At 37.8% G+C, this 15,069-nt stretch overlaps 3 protein-coding genes across 3 annotated transcripts; 1 reads left to right on the top strand and 2 right to left on the bottom strand.

Annotated features, from left to right (window-relative positions):
- Window positions 1-3,975: 3,975 nt before the first annotated feature.
- Window positions 3,976-6,660, bottom strand: LOC118438318. The gene is made up of 2 exons (XM_035858279.1): window positions 6,398-6,660; window positions 3,976-4,503 (listed from the first exon to the last, which is right to left on the bottom strand). The coding sequence occupies exons 1-2, from the start codon at window positions 6,619-6,621 to the stop codon at window positions 4,017-4,019; spliced, it is 711 nt and encodes a 236-aa protein (XP_035714172.1). The 5' UTR covers window positions 6,622-6,660; the 3' UTR covers window positions 3,976-4,016.
- A 4,293-nt stretch (window positions 6,661-10,953) lies between these two features.
- LOC118438250 lies at window positions 10,954-12,482 on the bottom strand. The gene is made up of 3 exons (XM_035858163.1): window positions 11,381-12,482; window positions 11,227-11,301; window positions 10,954-11,144 (listed from the first exon to the last, which is right to left on the bottom strand). The coding sequence occupies exons 1-3, from the start codon at window positions 12,161-12,163 to the stop codon at window positions 11,058-11,060; spliced, it is 945 nt and encodes a 314-aa protein (XP_035714056.1). The 5' UTR covers window positions 12,164-12,482; the 3' UTR covers window positions 10,954-11,057.
- Window positions 12,483-14,196: 1,714 nt separating this feature from the next.
- On the top strand, window positions 14,197-14,959 carry LOC110857793 (salivary glue protein Sgs-3). Its single transcript, XM_022106404.2, has 3 exons — window positions 14,197-14,383; window positions 14,461-14,706; window positions 14,776-14,959. Exons 1-3 carry the CDS (start codon window positions 14,284-14,286, stop codon window positions 14,787-14,789), a joined length of 360 nt encoding a protein of 119 aa, XP_021962096.1. The 5' UTR covers window positions 14,197-14,283; the 3' UTR covers window positions 14,790-14,959.
- Window positions 14,960-15,069: the final 110 nt, after the last annotated feature.

The following is a 15,069-nucleotide window of genomic DNA, read 5'->3' as shown; positions in this document are numbered from 1 at the left end:
ATTTTTGCGCTACTTGTGTACCCTGCGTTGCCGCAGTTTATTTAAAAACGATGACGGTAACTCAAAATCTCACTCATGAGATAATCCTAGTATTGTTTTACAACCCCAATAAATTCAGCAACATATCGCATACTTACACTCATTTATTTGTCCTGAAAATTTGTCAAAATCTCACAAAATCGGGGGTGGGATACTCCTAGGGGTGCGATTGATAAGGGGTAGCATCTACAGGGGTGCGATTACTCGGGTGCGATTGCTCGGGGGTGGCATTATTCTCGGGGTGGCAATGGTGGGGTGCGTTAGCCGGGGTGCGATTGATGGGGTGGCATCATCCACACACCATCCAAAACTACGTATCACAGACCCGGTTACAATTAGAAACCGGGCTAAATTTTGTCCTACCCTAATTTTAGACATTACGAAATTACGTATGATTAATGTTGACTCAATTTTAGTTTAATTATTTAGCAAGATATGCCAACAGTACAACATTTAGTTTAAATCTACGTCTTTAAACTATGTTTAGTAGTTTTTTAAAATTTGTTGTCAAGGTGCATTCTTATTAAAATGAAATTAATATTTTTGGAAATTTTGACGCTAATCTTTGATTAACTGAATGTTTAGCATTTTTGTTTGATGATAGCTACATATGAACCACGACATAGCGGACAAGACAGGCCATAATTAGAGACCCAGCTATAATTTTGAAATCTTGCCCTCTTGACCTGGCTATATTTGGAGATCGGTTATACATAATTAGAATAGGGCTATAAATAGAGGTATTTACGGTATATACTTTCATTGGTTTCGATTTACATATTTCTACACACATTCTAGACGTTCACGGCACATAAATATGGTTATTGCTAAAAAAATTAGAGATCTGAGTCATGTGCGTATTAAAAAATTGGATAAATTGAGTTTAGTAAGTATTAAAATTGGAATCCAAATGGAGAACATTTACATAAGTACCTGGAATGGAAGAATGGAGCCTACATGTTACACATTTATGAAGCCGCGTGCAAATATGTAGGTGCCTTGGATCATTTACAATTTACGACCAATTGCACAACCTCATTCACAAATTATGTACTCGTATTTCACATTTATGTACAGAAGTAAGCTTCTATTCGAGTCAACATGGTGCTTAAATCTCATTATTTCGTACCTTCTAAAAATTACGCAGATAAAGAAAGCTCGAGTTACACAGTGATGGATTGAATTAATTCAACATCGTACTGAATGGACGACCCTGTACGGATGATTTTATGATTTCAGTCGCAGTCTCCAGAAAAAAATTCCAAACGATATTGTCCAGACTTTCCTTATCGGTGAGGATTATTGCGCCGTCTTAATTCCTCACGAAGAATCACGCATATAAAATCTCGTGAGAGGTGTTTATTACAAACTTGTCTGTTCCTGACCTGCGTCCGGTGCCGTTCGATTTACATCTTTCACATCCGCTTACACAATTTAGGAAATTGGTACGTAAGTAAATTCATTCGTAAATCATTTTAATAATTAGCATATCCGGGGTTCAGTTCCTATGTACATAATTTTCAAGGTTTTAGCAACAGTTACATCTGCATTTATTTATTCCAGCATTTGTCGCTCGCTATTTAGCTATGTCATCATTCCTCCCTCATAAACCGCACTATGACAAAATCTGGGAGGAGTTTCAGAATCAAGCACAAATTTTGGGAGAAACGACAATTCTGCCGGGAGCTTCCGACCTACAAAATGACGCTTCCTGGACCTTAGACCAATTAAGCCATACTTTCTCCGACGTCATGAAGGAATTACGATCCGTAAAACTGCCCCACGATTCCGGCGTCCAGCTCGACCAACCTTTTTACACACCTTACGGAAAGCCAAGCATGACCCTTGACCCAGACGTAGGGTTGGCCGAAGCCCACCAGCTCGTCCAAGAAGCCTGGAAACGTCGCCACATTTTCCGTAGCACGAGGCTGGAATCAACCCTGAAAAGCATCCTACGCTCTTACACCGTTGAGAAGAAAAGGTTAGGCCTCGTATCCGAAAAATCGTTTCAATTTACCCCGTTCCCCGCCAAGTTACGGAAAGGTTCCGAGGCTGGTGACCTGGTCAGGAACTACAAACAAATGGGGGTCACGGACCTCTTAGACATTCAGGCTCGCGCTGCACGAGATTATTACACCTCGATCTACCTCTTCCTCTACTTGAGGGGATTCTCCGTCAAAAATTTGACCGTTTCCGCCTCCGCGATGTGTCTCACGACCTGCATAGATTACGTCGGAGCGTTAGATGATCCCTGCATGGGAGGAAAGGAGGCGTATATGACGGCCATGTTGGACAGTCTGAAAGTCAAAGGGGCCAAATGGGCGTCTGGGGTGGACGAAGTTATCACAACATGCGCATTCCTCTCCCGCAAGATGGAGCTAGTCGACCAATACGAAAAAGATCCCACTTTATCCATTTCCCCGTCTCATCCCACCCCGTTAGAATACATGGAGAACCGCTGGTGGGATGGCGCGCTCCCGATTTATTTCAAACTCCCGCTCCTCTACCAAGATGATCACGGGGTTCCCATCACGGACAAGTATGCACCAATTGGAACATCGCAATGTCACGAGATCAAAAAAGCTATAGAAACTATTATCCGATACAATGAGTTGGCCGACGTCCACAACGACATTTTTGCAGAGGAGCCATTCAACGAGGTCCATCTAGCGGGAAGATATGGCGGGCTTCCCGCCGTTATTGACTATGCTGACGTGTGTGCTTCCACGGTGGATGAGGTCGCCGCATGCAATTGTGGCGCAGGCGACGCCAGTCATGACTACGGTACGGACATGGCGATCGGGTCGGTTGCATGGTTCTCCATCGTACCGCATTACCGGGTGGTGACCCACTTGGCAGAAACTCACGAAATGACGGATCCATTTTACGCCGCTTTGACAAAGAAAGCACGACATGGAGCTTTTATAACGGGGAAAATTGCCGACACGGGGAAACAAGCAGCACTGCATCACGAAAATTGGGTGCCCACCCACAAAATGACGTCCCTCAGCCCGTACACGTCGGGAGAGTGTAAGCATTGCGCAGTTATTGGGGATTGGGTCGTAAACAGGTGTTTGTATCGGGACGACCGTCCCTCCAAGTCGGGTCGTTTAAGGAAATTTGTCACATCGGAGGTACATCTGCAAAGCAGCGTGGTCATGGAGGGATTCTGGGGGCAAGTTGTGACACTCATAGCGGGAAATGAGTTTCCCAAAGAGATCGTGACTCGATGTCGAGATGTCGTTGATGCCGTGTGGGAAACGTTACGTGCCGCGCAAGGAGGTGCGTCCCCAGACGAAATGGCGAAATGTGTCGTGAATAATCACATGGCGATTGATCAAACGATAATTGCGACGCATTCTGTGGAGAGAGGTCACGTGCTGAGGAGAGCGATGGTGGGGGCGTTAAGTACAATGGTGGACAGGACTGATGTCGCAGTGTATCAGAGGATGATGGACAGCTCGTTTTGCTTATCAGGGGTGGAAGTCAATCGGGTGGAGGAGTGAAGTATTTAATTCATGAGAGTGCTCAAGACACGATAACCCATTTAGTAAACTTACTAAGCTCAAAAATTTTGTGTCGCAAAATATAATTTCGCAAATCTGTACAAAATTTATGTTTTCCTATTTTTATTTTATTTCCAATTTCTAAGGCATAAGGATGAGTGTGCGAAATAATCTTTGTAAAACACTAGAAACATGCCAAATTTCGTAAACTTCGCGAGTTCTGTTATTCAATTCTCGAGATATGCCAAGGTTGACATGAATACGCTATAAGTAAATATGTAAAATTACGATGTCTATCTGTAAATAAATTTTGCAAAATGTTACAAGTTAAAAAATTGTGAAAAAAGGCACCAATTTTTGTTGAATGGAATAAAAACACTCTTAAAATAAATACAAAATATGGCTTGTCTCATAAGTACGGGCAGTAAATTTATTTCAGCATCTTAAGAATTTTCGGATATTTCTTTACATTTACTTAAATGTCACAATGCAGTTGACCGTGTACTCGATAATCGACCTAAAAAACGTAACTGTTGTCGAAACTGAGATCTTGTAGAAACCTGCGACGCCTATTTTCAGCGTGGGGCAGGAAACGAGGACCCTTCGAAGGTCAAAATTTCCCGTCGCACTCCAGGAAGTGAGATAACTTTCAGACATGCCTTGCATTTCGGATGAAATTTGCAGCATTCCATACGCATGGGTGACACAGTCTATGACGCTCAGCGGGTATGTGAGCACACCTGGAAATTCATCCATAAATTTGCTATTCATGGATCTAAGCAGGACATAGAAACAGGGAACGATTGCAGTCCAATTGACAAATTTAGCGACAGGGATTCCCAACGGAGCCATGGAATGGTTGAATATAATGTTGAGGAGTTGGAGAGATCTGTATGTCTCCATTGATTTGACAGAGTCACGTAATTCTTCAGTTGTCCAGGTAGAGTCGTAATTTTTGCTAAAATGAGATTTAGTAAACGTTAAAAATAAATGGGTTGGGATTATAGAAAAAATTGGCGACGATCAAAAAATTTAGGCTGCGAGGGAAAAATTACTTCGCAAATTTCGCAAAACGATAACGAAAGCCTATTATTTTGAGCCAATTCACGCAGTTCTTGGTAACTTTGTAAAATCCGTAAAAATCGTAAACTTTTACATGAACTTTTACAATTATTTCCAAGGGAAATTAGTTTACGAATTTTTGCGACTTTACCAGGGAGCTTCTTTTATGTAAAAATTTGTAAAATTATTTCACAAAATTTACGGATTTTACAAAGTTACAAAAGACTGCGTGAATTCTCTTATTATTTTTATTTAGTTTCCATGAATTTTCTATCACTCGTAATGGAGATAATATTTAAGTTTGTGAAATAATCTTGAGAATGTCTATTTGCTAGGTAAATTTCCTTAAAAATCGCATTGTATTCAAGCAAACATTTTACAAAATTACATCAAATTTCGCATGTCTACGTCCTTATGTTAAGATTTGCGAAATATCCGAGTTTTGTCGTGAGTATACCCAATTTAAACAAATATGTACATACATACATATGTACGTGGGTGTTTTATTATTAATTTTCAAAAGGTATGTTCCGCACTGTTTCTGACCAAACTTTTGATGAAATAACAAACTTCAAATACTTTTAGGATGCTGTGATTTTTTTCAGTTCTGTAGGTTAACATTAACACTAGCAATAACTCATTAAAATTTACCTCGAAAATATGCCAAAATTTACGACTTGATTTCATTATCATCCGAAAACCGTTTTCCCCTGATGTTTTTCTTTAAGTTTCGAAACGAATAATAATCACTAAGGGACAAGTCTGGACTGCACGGGGCGTGGTTTGTGCAGGTAAAGCGATTTTCGTCTGCACTAACCCTCGCAAAAAGCCAGGTATTAGGTGGCGCGTTGTCGTCTAAAAAAAGGCCAACTCTTTATTTTGACCCCACGTTTCTTTTCAACCGGAGGACGCAGCTCCTTCGGGGTTCCTGCATACACGGCCCCATTTATTGCAGTATTTCCAGCAATAAATTTTATAAGGAGGGGACCTTTGGTATCCTTGAAAATGGTCATCATCAATTTTTTTGACAGATTTTTGCACTTTTCAATTCACGGGCGGTGGCAACCCCTCGAGCTTCCAATGAGGGAATTATTATTTGGTCACCGGGTCATAATAGTAAACCCAAGTACCATATGCAGCCAATAAAATATTGAGCAGGTTCCAGTTTTCATTTAATAGGTTAAAATTTGCATTGCAAAAGTCGACTCGATCCTGTTTGTGAGATGCCGAAAGCAATTTTGATACTCAACGGACGGAAACCATTTTCATACCTAAGTCTTCAGTTAACATGGAACAAATTGCTGGTTTTGGAACACCCATCTCATCTGCTATATAGGACAGTTTCAATCGCGGATCTCTCATTATTGGTTCCTCTAGTTTCCGGAGCCTTTCTGTGGAAGAAGCGGATTTTGAGCGTCCTTGCGACTTTTTGCCCGAGACCTCGTTTCGCCATAATTAAAAATTATTGACCCAATTGAATTTGTGTTTCGTGTTGGGCAGTTTTCATTGTACATTTTAAGCATTCAACCATAAATCTGCGACACGTATTGCCTATCCAGCATTAAAAATTAAATCACACTACGATATTTAATTTGCAAATCTAGCATTTTTTCCGTCGAGGTAAAGTTTGCCGATTTATTGCTAGTGTTGACGTTAACCTTAAGAACTGAAAAAAATCACAGCCTCCTAAATGTATTTGAAGTTTGTTATTTCATCACAATTTTGGTCAGAAACAGTGCGGAACATACCTTTTGAAAATTAATAATAAAACACCTACGTATATTACTTACTGTGCTTCCTGCAGCCAGAATTCGACACTTATGCAGTGAGCCACGTTGATCCAGCCAATTAGCAAAAATATTGCGATCAGTTGGCCCCCCATAACGAATTCCTGAAAGGCCCCGGGTAGCAGCCAGTACCATGGATTATCTTCGGTGTAAATGTAGCTGTACAGATACCACGGAGCGTTTGGCGTTGCGAGGAAATTGCACACGTATATTCCCACCTGGATCATATTGGTCCACACGGAAATGTTCAAGAGAGCTCCACCCCGTTCTTTGTATTCAGTCAGGTTGACAACGTACTTTTCTGTAAAAAAATCGTAAAACAGTGTGATTATTCTTATGTTTTTAAGCAAAAACAAAAAAATGTGATGTGGGTAGGCGATAAGAGAAATACATATATCTCAGAATTATTGTTGCAGAATTATTTTTAAAAAGTAGAATAAAAATTTGGCATTAAAAAAATCCATTTACAAAATATAACTAGAATTCTAATATAAAAAATTGAGCAACTAACTTTCGTATGTTCAGAAACGTCGAAAAAAAGAACAAAGGAACCTACATAATTACAAAAATCGAATGCAAATTTTACACTAAAAATCCTTAATCGTTGAAATTAATTGCCACACAATTTTATTTAACGTCAAGAATCGAGTTGTTAAATTTCCAATGCGAGTAGATAAATCGTGCAAAAAATCCAAAAACAGTGACGAGTTTCATATCAACGAATCCCAAACGTGCCCTCAAAAATTGCGTGCCGCGAGTATGCATTAAATTTTAGGGAAAGCTTATTTGCAATTATTTTTACTTACCGACCAGCACCCGATTTGAGTTTAGCAAAGTATTGATATAAATTCGTATTTGTTCTCTATGAAAAATCAGGCACGAATTTAACGACAGGGTGAAAAGACACTTTAGGATGGCGAATGAGTTTTGGAAGACAGGTCGATATCCTCCGTCCTCATCCACCTGAACTCTTTCAAAGAACGAGTAGAATTGGAAAACCGTAATTCCACAGGTTATTACGAGGAAGAAAATGTACACTATTTTCCAAACTTGCTGCGGTCTTTGTCCCCATTTCTCGATTTGATTCGTTTTCTCATTCCACGTCCATGGAAAACAAAACGTGCAGATTCCCAGTCTTAGGATGCATTTTAGACGAAATAAGACGCTACTGCTGAGAAGCACGGGTCGTTCGGGGGCTGTTTCGTTCCTTAGTTCTAGGACGGATGCGATGTCACCGGCTAATAATGCATGAAATTGTGGTATGCAAATTAATGGAAAGTCATAATTTTATTGGTGCTTCTAAATGTCTGAACAAAATCATATGGAAAAATGTATACCTGAAGACTCGATGTCTTGAGTTCGTCGGACTCCTCCAGAATAATTTGAAATTTTAATCATAAAAGTATCATCGTTTTCTGAATACGTTTCGAAAAGGTTGTGAATATTAAATTGGTCGTTATCCCGAGTGTACTGCTTAATTCCGAGGCCATCGACCTGTTTTTGAAAGATATTCAGAAATTCATACGTACTAACGACTGTGAAACATAAAAACCTTGGTAGCTCAAAAATCTCGGAAATCTTGGGCACAGCAAAATATGTACATAACTCTAGCAAGTTTTGCGAAATTTTTCGATATTTCGTAAAATTTTATACCATGCAATACACCATGCAAATTTGCCCAGCACATTTCTACATGCATATTTAACTAAACTTTTTGCATGTTAATTGCTAAATGAATTTATATGCGAAATAACACGTTGACGTACGTACACGTTTTACAAATAATTTCTGTGGTAATTGGCTTGCTCACCTTTGTTAAATTTCTCTTCCGGCGTTTCCTTAATGCTCCAGCATCCTGCATTTTCCTGGCTTGATTAGTTTATTGTCGGAAATCACAGTGTTACAAATAAGTGGAGCTGCCAAAATTCTTCCAAGTTGTTCCTCGAAGCTGTGCTATTTGCATTTGTTTACACACCTCTAGCTTCAATCGTGACATGCTGAAGTATCTATGCAATGGAAACTGCTGGATAATTAAGGTATGCCATTTTCCATTCCACGCGATTGGAATGTCACAGTTTTGGATACATGCAATTAGAAATCATAGCTTGGATAAATACCAAACTTTGTGAAAGCTAACTTAGAATCACATATGAGTTGTGTTAATTATCTCTTAAAATTCTTGTTTTCAACAACGAACCCATGAATTGTCAAAGTTGAGGATGGAATCAATCAACAATCTGACGAGGTGAAGTTGTTTTGTACAGAGAATTGCAAATAAATATGAAATAGTGCCTAAGAACGGTGACATAATTATAAAAACACAATCAAGGCCGATGGATGAGAATGAAACTTATCTATTTAAAGAACGTCCGGGAATGAATGGGAATGGTCTGAAAATGTGGTCATAAAATCACAATGAGTTATCGGAATTTTAAACTTTTTGCATATGTATAATACCAAATACGTACCTACATAATTTAATTAATAGCTAAGGCCGCCACACCCCCGTTGGCGACTAGTTCGATTTTCTTGCGAAGATTTTTCATTAAATTTTTTCCCGAAGTTTTTGCCACTTCCGAGGTGATTTTCTTCCATCGTCCTTTGAATTTTTGAAAGGTGTCAGGCACATCTTGAAGCCGGGAGTATACTGACTTAGAACGTGCCCAGAATTTTTCGATTGGGCGGAGTTGGGGTACATTAGGTGGGTTGATATCTTTTGGTACGAAATCAATATTTTTCTTTCTGAGGTACTCGGTCACTTTCTTTGCATAGTGACAAGTGGCGAGGTCAGGCCAAAACAAAACTTTATCATTTTTGTGAAACCTATTAATAAATGCTTCCAATCCAGCCTTGACGCAATTTTTCAGATAAATATCTTGATTGATATTCCCTTCGAGAACTACCGGGTCTGATACATGTCCGTGACTGGAGATGCATTGCCAAATGCAATATTTCTTTGGAAATTTGTCTTTTTTTCGTACTTTTTCTTCATAAGCCACTTCAGAGGGATCCGAGCTATGAAAAAAATGACGCCCTGGAAGATTTGAAGGGTCAACCGGAACATACGTTTCGTCATCCAGGATCACTACTTTTCCACGCATTTTCTTCAACAATTTTTGACAGCAATCCTTGATCCGACTTTCTTGTACGGGCTTGTAATTTGGTGCAGGTTTTTTGGTCCTTGCTTTGATTCCTAATTTATGGACCTTAATTTCCCCCAGGTAGCTTTTGGAAATTTTGACTTTCCTGGCAGCTACAGCTACTGACGTTGATGGCTTGGTTTTGAAAATTTTTTCAATTCTATTTTTCACTCGAGTGGTCGCTAGCTTCGCCGGACGACCAGCTGGCTTCTTGAATTGCACATTTTCGGAATCCTTGAACTTTTTTATGTAGGAATACACATTTGAACTTGGAATTCCTTCCTGCTTAAAAAAGTTCCAGGTCACCTTGGAGTCTCGGTTGGCTGTCGTGTTGTAGAACTCCATCACTCGTTTTGCTAACAGCTCCCTTTCAAACAAGCTTCTTCTACCCTTATCCATTTTTGAAATTTAAGAGTGATATACCAAATTGACCCTAATGAAGTGGGCTTTCAGAAATTTAAATTATTATAGTTCGCGGGTTTATTGATTTGTCAATATACTCGCTAGAGCGCGCATTCCCATTCATTCCCGGACGTTCTTTACGTAGCATATAGTATGCACACTCAAATCAAGGTGGCAATAAATTTGTCGCCGAATACATAAATATGCTAATATTTAAAAGTTTCTAGGAGATTTCCAGACTGTACTCTAATTTTGGCATCAATTTTTTCATAGAGGGGAGAAAATTTTGAATAATTTAATGGACAATTATTTTTACCTAAACAGTTATTTTATAACAGCGTATTTAGAGTGTAAACTTTTATACAAGTTCGTGATAATCAAGTGTTTCTTCACGTTAAATGTAAATACAGGTGTCAAAAGTACATGCATGTAGAGGTCACATTACTTGCACATGCATTATCCGGAAAATAATCCTCCCCAACCTTTCCATAAATTTTAAAGCAGTAATTCAGCTCATTTTTCAACTTCTCTGAGGTTGCTAAGTATTTCAAATGGTATCCACCAGAATGTAGATACAACATCAACACGATAATTATTTTATCACCCCCACGTGGCACTGCAAGCAAGCACATATGTAGAATTAAATCATAGCCCCCAATTATTATAGTAAATATTCACCTGCTTGGTAATTCAAGGACTAAATATACTTACTTCGTTACCTACTTTCTCCCTTGTGCTAGTAAATTGTGTGCAATTAAGATTTATTGCAAAATCGATTTCCAATAAAACGCAGAGATAATGATCACTACATTTTTTTGTACTGTAAAATAAGTATGTAAACCTTTGCGATTTATGTATTTTTCTGTAGTTGGAGAAAAGCATAATTTAGGTAGCAGCAGAAAATCAGAATTAATTAGCACACTTAAGAATATATATATTACAATATATGTATGAATATATATATATATATATATCAACTCTAATAAATTGAAAAGTAGTTACACCATAAAGTAAAACACATTTATTTATCTATTACATTTATGAAACGAATGAATTGCTAAAATAAGACACTTGTCAAGTACACAATAAACACAAGCACAAGTATCAAATTTCCACATTTCTTAATCTGTCCCATTTGGGCAGCTGCGAGCACTACTGCTATGAAATTGTATAAGAACCAATAAATTAGTTGTGATGGTGGCGAGAATCTGTGGAAAAATAATAATATCACCAATCAATTTGATGTCAATTTAAATTTAGTTAGTTAAATAAAATTAGTTCAATTATTACCGGTGTGAGAATTCGTAAATCCAAATTCATGAATTTCGTCGTTATCTGAATCCTTTCTAATTGTAAGTTTCTATCCTGTAAAATTTTAATTACAAATTTTGATTTGTGTATTTTGCATACAAAGAAAATGCAGAGAACGCAATTATTCAAATACCCGTGGAATATGAAATTTTTCCATTTCCAGTAAATATTCCAAATCCTTTGCAACTTCCCGACTTTCCTCGTCTATCTGAGACCCCCGTTTAGCCACCATGTACAACAAGTAAGAGTACACAAGCACGGTTAAGAAATTCTGAACAATTTGCGAAAAAGATGGATCCCTTTTTGAAATAATCGACGCAATAAAGTACGCAGAAAAGATTATCCTTAATACGCTATGTCCAATGTCCAGGGTTATCCAGCAGCCGAACAGCTTGCTAAATTCTTTCCCTTGTAATCGAACCTTGTTGTACAGGAGCAGCAAACTCTGTAAATCTTGCGCTTGTGCAACCATCTCCGATTTTGTGTCTTCTTCCTTAAAATAAAGGTCCAAATATGGTTTCTCTTCGCGTAAATTTTGCAAGTCATTAATGCCAGGAAAATTTAGGCAGGGTTTTTTAATCTCCCTTAATTCAAATTGAACCTGGATTCGGGTTTGTATGAGTTTTAACACTTCCAAATACCAAATAAGGAAGAATGCTTGCAGAAATGTAAAAGTGGAGTGAAAATATCCCAGCGTTGCTGGCACCCCGACGAGATATGCGTATTGAGGGGTAGCTCTTATAGAAGTTCTCATGTAGTAAAACATTTCGAGAGTCCAGAAGGTAATTGTGCAAATAAAGATAACAAACTCGGCTACAAAACGGGAAAAATATCGGTTATTTTGACACCTAACGTCTTTCAGGAGGGCGAAAAAATTTGCATAGAATTTTGCAATTTTCTTCCTCTCATATAACATGTCCAATTTTATGTATGTTGCACAATACAGGTGACATGCTGCTTTGAAAGAGAGGACAAAATAATATGTGCCTCTTTGTTTTAGGAGGGAAACGAGGTCAGGAGTGGATGAATTTCTGTTGCGATAAATAAAAGTGAGAACTACGGAGAGTGCTAGGAACGAGTAGAGAAGTGGGGGGAGAAACTGCACGCAGAGATTCCTGATTTTTCGAAAATTCGAAATGTCTGATTTCTTGTTTTTAGTTTTATTTAAGGGAAAATTTTCCGGAGAAAGTGGGACGTAGCCGAGTGCTTGGGGAAAGTAGAGGAAGGATGTTGTAGATGCCATGATATGTGGATAACTGAGCTGGAGGAAAGTGTATGAAGGTAATTTGTGATTGATTCATACTGGTTGGGTGGAGTAATAAGTAAGTGTTTTTTCCAATTAAGTAGATTGAAATAGGGTATGATTACATTTAATTGGTCACAAGGTATTATATGTAGGATACAGAAATTTCATTTATTTATTGGCAATTATCATATGCAGCAACATACATTATTTATCCCTACGTCATAATATATAATACATATATCATAAATATGGTATTTATTATTGTTCTTTCCATGAAATCATAATACATAAATTTAGTTCGAAAAAGCTAAACGACCAAGCGCCGTAATATAATCCATGTATGTACATATGTACTTATGTACACATTTCTTGTAGAGTTTTACATGTTTATATGTATGTATGTATATATGTATATATGTAAATATGTACAGATATATTCTTATAACGGTTTAGTCAAGAAATGAGGAAAGAATCCACAAAATGACTAAATTCAACCCCAGCAAAATGAATTAGTCCTTTGACCTAATGATGCACAGATACATATTTGCGACAGAGTACAAAGGTCTGTATGTACGTATCTAAATATACGTACATCTAAACATATTTTATTTTTTGATGACGATTTACACATAACGTAGCAGGTATTATATGTACCTACATCTACTACGAACTTAATTAGTGACTGCAGTACTAATTTCTACCTACATATGTACATATGTAGTTATTAGCTAAAAGCGTTCAAATGGACTCCGGTAAAATCAATATCCATGCATTTATCTGTTCCGTATTGATTCGACTTACTATTTATCATTTATTTCTTGTCATTCCACGTAGACAATTACATACTTGACCAATTTTCTCAATAGCTTCAGATGTAGCCAATTAATGCAATTGGTACATTATTACGAATGAAAGTGTATACATGACACATGTACATTATACCAATTTGGCATGAGCTGATATCTATCAAACATACATTAAGATACTTGCTTCTCCATCTTTACATGTCTAAAATGGACTCCAGGCACGTTTTATTCTGTAACATGTGACTACGTAATCTCCTGCCTCATGGATTCCAATTCCAGATTGTAGTAAAGGTGAGAAGTATGTTGTACTTACGTATATTTAATTACGGATGGATCAAGAATCTACAAAACCAGTATTCAATTGTTTCCTATGACACTAATTATTAAATGGACCTACAAACAAGTTTTTGGAACAGAGTTTCATGAAATATTTGAAATATGTATTTACATTATGTATCTCAAAACATAAAAAAGTATGCATGTATTTAATACGCATCTGTCCTTCCAACCAATAATTACCAAATTGTGTTGAATATCGTCAGTCTGATTCATACATATGTATAGGCGGATTAAGCTAGTATGGATCAAGCTCAAGAAATTAGCCACAGACTGATTAAATCCTCTCCAATTGCGTCAGTGACCTATGATCTCCTCAACTTCTCGGAAAACGACCTGATGCATACTTAAATATGTATGTCAACAATAAATATATGCTGGACAGCACGTACCCTACACAATAATTTATGTATGTACCTACCACAATTTAAACAATCCTGTCGTCTACGCACAAACAAAATTAAAAAAAACAGTCAACAACTTCCCCTTCAATCTAGATCTCTTCCTCTAAATCATATTCGCCGTCACGTCATCGCATCCCTATAAAACCTCAGCTTCACAAAATTAAATTATTAATCCAGCCATAAACCAGCAGCCACACAAGACATCAAACTTATCCTTCTACATACATACATACAAAATTCCGACATGAAGTCAATCACTGCATACGTCGCCCTCGCACTTTGCTGTAGTTTCCTCCTCGTCTCGGAAACTCGGGGACAAGAAGAAGACTTCAATTTGAGTCGTCGTAAGTTAATTTTTTCAACTATGTTAATTACATATGAAGTTTTGCGATGTATAATTTGGTTTCTCCTTGTTTCTCAGGTCGATGCCGAACTGTGGGAGAAACTTTCACATACACCAGACCGGACGGGTACTCAATTTCCTGCATGTGCAATGCACCACCCACAACGACAACGACGACGACTACGACGACCACCACGACAACGGTAGCTCCATCGACGACTCCTCGACCAACGCGTCACACACGCCCGACAACGCATCGTCCTACCCCACGACCTCACAACTCGTGGGCTTGCACGGTCACACAAGCCACAACAACCACGACTCGTAAGTACATACATGAAGTTACAATATTGACCGTGAGATTTTTATTTTATAACTTTCCATTCCTTTTAGCGTCATCCGGTTAAAAGTGGAAGCAACAGAAGATGAAAGACCAGTTGCTGAAATGTATATAAATATTTATATTAAATCTTATCTATGGTACATGAAGTTTACATATTTAAAGTATTGGTTCAAGTTTATACACAATCTACTCGGAAATCTGCACAAGAAAATAAAAAAAATTCCGAAAAATGTAGCAAATTGACAGCATTCTTTACATATGTTTTTTAAGCTTTAATTTTATGTAGGTTTCATACTGTTATCTGTTATTAACGACAAAACATACATATTTATGTACATTCATAC

The sequence above is a fragment of the Folsomia candida genome, unplaced genomic scaffold, assembly GCF_002217175.1.
Source record: "Folsomia candida strain VU population unplaced genomic scaffold, ASM221717v1 Fcan01_Sc019, whole genome shotgun sequence".
Taxonomy (NCBI): Eukaryota; Metazoa; Arthropoda; class Collembola; order Entomobryomorpha; family Isotomidae; genus Folsomia; species Folsomia candida.
The sequence above is the reverse complement of the archived record's forward strand: the minus strand, read 5'-3'. Positions and strand labels throughout refer to the sequence as shown.